This window comes from Martes martes (assembly GCF_963455335.1).
Source record: "Martes martes genome assembly, chromosome: 16".
In the NCBI taxonomy this organism is placed as follows: domain Eukaryota; kingdom Metazoa; phylum Chordata; class Mammalia; order Carnivora; family Mustelidae; genus Martes; species Martes martes.
The window spans coordinates 25,733,339-25,739,338 of NC_137904.1; the positions used below are offsets into that span (position 1 = coordinate 25,733,339).

General features: G+C 45.4%; 1 protein-coding gene across 3 annotated transcripts in view; it reads right to left on the reverse strand.

The window, feature by feature from the left end:
* Nucleotides 1–6,000, reverse strand: part of MYO1D (myosin ID) — a 339,001-nt gene that overhangs the window by 220,230 nt on the left and 112,771 nt on the right. For all 3 annotated transcript variants that reach the window (XM_080825903.1, XM_080825904.1, XM_080825902.1), the window contains exons 11-12: nucleotides 5,585–5,755; nucleotides 1,336–1,406 (exon numbers count right to left, since the gene is read on the reverse strand). In XM_080825903.1, the coding sequence (XP_080682029.1) occupies nucleotides 1,336–1,406; nucleotides 5,585–5,755 (242 nt within the window). The remainder of the gene's footprint in view (nucleotides 1–1,335; nucleotides 1,407–5,584; nucleotides 5,756–6,000) is intronic.

Here is a 6,000-nt window from a genome sequence, read left to right on the forward strand (position 1 = left end):
GGAAAGCTATGCATGTCAAATTCCCAGCCCCTGTGAGTGTGATTTCCTATGACAAAAGATGTGATGATGTCAAGGATCTTGAGAGAAGTGGATCCTGTATTACCCAGGTGGGCCCTAAACACCACCACAATTGTAGTTTTAAGACAGAGGCAGGGGTGCCTGGGTGGTTCAGTCGGTTAAGCTGAGGTCTTAATCTCAGGGTTGTGAGGTCAAGGCCCATCTTGGGGCCTTGGAGCCCTGCTGGGCATGGAGCCTACTTTAAAAAAAAAAAAAAAAAAAAAAAAAAAAAAAAGAGGCCGAGGGAGTTTTAACCCAGACATGCCGAGGAGGCGGCAGCAGTGTGAGCACAGAGGCAGAGACTGGAGAGACGCGGCCGTGAGCCAAGCAGTGTCTGCAGCCACCAGAAGCTGGCAGAGGCGAGGAATAATCATCCCCCAGAACCTCCATCCCAGGGCCCTGTGACACCCAGAGTTCAGACTTGGGGCCTCCAGAACTGGGAAAGCACACACTTCTCTCCAATTAAGTCACCAATGTGTTATCGCAGCCCTAGGGGCCTCCTACTGAAGTAGTTATATTCTCTTATTAATTTCTACTTTTCTGATATTGTGACCAGAAAATGTGGCTGGTGAGACTTCTACCTCTCCAACTGACATTTGGAAATAATATGGAAAAACTAGTTACCACTCACGTGGTCACCCAACTGCTTGTAGCTCTTCGCACGTGATGGTGGCTCTGGGCTCCGGGCCCGCGAGCCTCCTGGCTCCTCTCCCTTCTTAATTCCCAATTCTTGCCCCTGACAGAGCCTCTTTTACTTTGAGGACTCAGCTTGGGTATAACTTCCTGCACCAAAACCTCTCTGTACTCCTTGCCCTGGCATGGTTCTCCCTCCTCGGTGTTTCCATAAGGCCTCACGCATCTCCTGTCTGACCCTCCTTCCCATTGTTCGTTATAGTGACTTAGCATGTATGTGCTTGGCGCCCACCGCTGGACCGTTAGCTTCTTCACGAAAAGGCCCATCTCCTCCATCTTTCTCTCATTAACATCCTCCCATGAGGTATTTACCCATCAGCTGCTCTGAGCGCCAGCTACGCCGGGGCTGCGCACGGCCACCATTGTGTACGCTCAAGAAAAGTTGGAAAAGGAAGCAATGAATGAAACGAAGCCAATTTTCTTTCTTTTTTTTTTTTTTAAGTGGGGAGATGAAACTATACTCGCCTATGAGATGGCTAAAAACCACAAATGAATAGGAAAAGAGTTTTTATTTCCCCTGGCTCTGTTTTCTGAAGTGAAGCTGCATGCAGATCATGGTGTTAGGTCCCCAAGTAAGATACTCACACTACGTCACCTGCATAATGCCGGATTCGAAAATCTCGATCAAACTCCAGGATCTTGTCTGAGGCGCAGAGCTAAGAAATCAATAAGGAGATAAGTGTGAAAACAGATTCTTTTCGTTTTCCTAAAAATATACTCCAGGGTCATGTAAGATGATGAGAGTGTCACACATCGTGATACCATTATGAACGAAATCACCCTGTGTGGCGCTTATGTGGTAAAGCCTGTGAGCTTTCACTGGAAGTCCTCACAGCTGGACTTACTTCCCAGCCACCCTGGCAGGTGGATACGGCCATGTGGCGAGGTGCTTGACAGTGGACAGGGAGAGGAAAGGAATTGTGGCTGTGTCAGGCCAAAGCTGGGAAGAGGTAGATGACCTGTACAGTACTTCCTCTTCTCCCACTAACTGGATGCAGAGAAGGACAGCGGCAAGGGGATAGAAGAGCCGGAAGACAGAAGAAGTCGGGGTCCCTGGGACACAAATGGACTACTGTCTCCGGTGCTGAAAGCCTGGCTGCTGTCATAAGTGGCCCAGCCTACCCTGACTGACACAGTCTCCTTCTGTTCCAGGCTCAGCTTAGGGAATACCACACTGAGGACCTGCCATGTGCTGGGCACATACATCTCAGGCAATCCTCACTACTGACATTTAAAATATTAGGAGCTCTCTTTTACATACAAGGAAGTTAAGGGTCAGAGAGATCAGGTAACTGGCCCAAGTCACACAGCTCATAGGTGGTCGTTCTGGGAAGGATTCTTGGGACCAGATGTAATGTCTGCTCTCCCAGGCACACAATGGCCTGGCTCACTTGTCTTTTGCTGAGATGAGAGTCAAGTTCAGGGTTATCATTTCAAAGGAGATCAACTTCCTCCAACTATTTCCCCCTGAAGAAGAACAGTTTATGGAAAGGCAGTTTTTCTGTGGGGTGGCCTCCACAGTCTCCTTGTTACAGTAATGCCCAGACTCCTTTGTCTGCCCTGTGAAGGATCACGCAATAGCCTACAGATTCTGAAGCAGACATCTAAGAATCCAGAAAGCACTGAGAGCAGTTACGCATGACAACTTAAGTTGCACTCTTAGCCAAAAAACACCCCCAACCAGAAGCGTGGCTTCTGCACTCGTAACTGGACTAGTAAAGGAATAGCTTACCCATCAGACAAGTGAATACTTACCAGAAATTAGAGTCAGACTTCCGAGGTTCAAATCTTGGCTCTACCATCTACTTGCTCTGCATCCTTAAACAGTTACTTATCCCAGATAGCTGTTCTGAAGCTTCCATGAACCACGGAGACCAAAGTATCGAACATACAGGGGGTCTCCAAAAAATGGAATCCCTCTTTCCCTCTCTCTCTCGTTAACCATTTTATAAAAGCCTTTCATTTATAAAACTCCTCGTGGAAAAGGACCTAGGAGATGCCCACACTAATTGAATATCCTTACATTTGGATATTGCAAAGTCTCAAGTGATCCGAACATAGAAGGTTTTTGACTTTTCTTTACGTTTTGGAAATAATTAAGTTCGGTATATCATTTAACTTTATATGTTTGCAGTACTTTGAATAGGAATTTCATGGCTTATTGGATCATTTGCCTATCTCTCCATAACTTTAATGTAGGAGGAACCATTTAGCTCCTAAATAAATACAAGGCAGAAACCTCTGATTTAACATGCCAGTAGCTTGAGCTGATCTGTAACCAACAGCAAATGATAACACCTGGCGTAACGTACAGGATAATAATGTTATTTAAAAGAAAGATTCATAGTGATGAAAATATCCTGACAGCTTGGTTATCCCATTTCTTTCCTTTGTTAAAGCAGTAATCCTAGAAATTAACATACTTTAGAAATCCCCATCTCAGGGGGCATCTCCTCCAGCATCACCTCCTCTTACCCTGTCAGACAAGGGGAGTGGGGAGGGAGATGCTGGAAAAAAGAGCCACCGGGTTAGAGTCAAAGACACCTGGGTTTCTACATGTAAAGAAAAGAAAGAAAGAAAATCCCTGGGGCACCTGGGTAGCTCAGCTGGTTGGACATCCAATATTTTTTTTTTTAAGATTTTATTTATTTGACAGAGACACAGTGAGAGAGGGAACACAAATAGGGGGAGTGGGAGAGGGAGAAGCAGGCTTCCCACTGAGCCAAGAGCCCGATGGGGGGCTCACTCCCAGGACCCCGGGATCACGACCTGAGCCAAAGGCAGACGCTTAACGACTGAGCCACCCAGGCGCCCCTGGGCGTCCAATTCTTGATTTGGGTTCAGGTCATGATCTGAGGGTAGGAGACTGAACCCTGCGTTGGGTTCCATGCTCAGCAGGGAGTCTGCTTGTCCCTCTCCCTCTGCTCCACCCCCCCTTCACTCACTCATTCTCTCTCTCTCCAATAAATAAACAAAATCTTTAAAAAAAAAGAGAGAGAATTCCTGTCTTCCCAGATAAACCATTATTTTGCAATTTCTTACCACATCAGTGGCAACTGCTTAAAAGTACTCTGTATCATGGCTACCTTCAGAATGAGATATTTCAAAATATTTGGTGGACAAATTTAATTCAGGTGTATAAATGGCCAAGTTGAATCAAAATGAGGTGGTTTATCATGATTCATAGTTACTTATGTTTTTTTAAATTTATTTATTTGTTAGAGAGCGAGCGAGCGAGCACAGGGAGACAGAGTGGTAGGCAGAGGCAGAGGGAGAAGCAGGCTCCCTGCCGAGCAAGGAGCCCGATGTGGGACTCGATCCCAGGACGCTGGGATCATGACCTGAGCCGAAGGCAGCCGCTTAACCAACTGAGCCACCCAGGCGTCCCCATAGTTACTTATTTAAATGAAGTGGAGCCCTGCATGTTTTAGTTTAAAATTCCATATTCCATCAGATTTATTTGGTATGATCATGACCAAATTCAACTCAATTTTACAAACACTGATTATCTGCCATCTGGGGTAGGCAGGATGTTAGGTGAGTCTCCAGAACCTGGGCTGGGATTGTAAGGGATGTAGATAACCCATCGTAGGCTGTAGATACCATCTTACAACAGATCACTTTAAATGGGGTAGGATGCTTCTAACTTGGCTCACTGCTCTGTCCCCAGCACCCGACTTATGCCTGGGAGATGAGGGGCATGTATTAAGCACTGTGTTATGCACGGGAAATGACTGAAGAACGCCTCCGACCAGAACCCCGATGTAAAATGTCAGACCGTAGGATCTGATAGCTGACTGACTCATAGTCGGGATCCTAGTCAATCCCCAGGAACAGACCAAGGAGAACCGCTTAGAAATAAAATGGCCTAAAACAACTATCAGCCAGTAATCTACTTCTTGATGATTTGTGCTTTATCTAGTTAACTATAGATTCTTACTGTTCCCATTACATACTTTCAAAGGGAGTAAAGTTAGAAAATGGACTTATTCATGCTAAAAAAAATTGGCAGTGTGTCATAGATTTACATGCAAATATGGAGGAGCAGAAATGTTTGCTCCTTTCTTTATGGAAGCGACGGAGCATCGGGGCTGTTTCTCCTTCAGCTTCTGGCTGCTGAACAAGCCGGTATTTGTAGGGAACACTCAGGGATGACGGTGGCCCCTCCTAGGGCAAATCCTAATGGCAAACACACCGTACGCAAAGCCCGGCACGAGAGTCCGACAACCACAACGGTCACCACTTATTACAGAAATGTGATCTATTTAATAACCTTTTTAGAATGTGGAAAATGGGGAGTTGAGAGGGATACCCATTCATTTAGGGGAACGAGTTTCCTTGTGATGGGGAGAATTACAGCCAGAGCTTCTCTATGCTCAAGAAAGTCACGTAGTGTGAAGAACTGTGGCAGAGCACACATACTACATTTTATAACTGATTACAGTAAAAAGTCAAGGACAAAAGCTGTCTTCAGTGCCAGAATTATCAGATGCAGGAGCAAAATTCTAGCACATGAACAAAGCCTCTGTACCTATTGGTTATAAATGACATCATGCTTTCTAAAATCATGTTCATTTTTTCCTATTTCTAGCAAATTGAATAGTCTGGAGCTCCCTCTCCTGGATATTATGATTTTTATCGTTCTTGTCATCCCATAAACCAGAGAGGCAGAATTTATTTATAGCAGTAGGCCACCGAATGGATGCTTATGGCTTTCCTTGCTTCCTTGAGCGGACATTCTTTTAACCCAGCATTTAAGACCATTTAATTCTGTTCAGCAATGGGGAAAATCTGACAGTTCAAAAGGAGAGGAAGTCCTCATAAAACACATTACCTTTCGGCTGGAAAAATGGCCGTGTTTGCCCAATTTACTGTTAAGTGCTTCGAGGAATATTTCGTCAGTGACTTTGCCGACATTCATGCAGGCATCATCCAGGATGGCGATGATCCCCTTGTGCTGCTGCTCCACGAGGTCCACGATGATCTGATTGTTGAAGTAATCGATCTGGAGGACACAGCAAGGAAGCCGTTCCAGAGGGACCAGAGACCAGCACGGGCAAAACGCTGGCGCCTGTGCACATCTCAGGGGTTCAGATAAAGTTATCTAGTTGGGACATAGGCCCAGAGTATTACTGAGGTCTAATGCTAAAATGACCACATGTTCTATCGGAGGCTCATTTTTAAATTTCTTTGTGGACTTTATATCATGAAACACTTCATGTACGTGAGGATAGCTCAAGGCAAGAATTA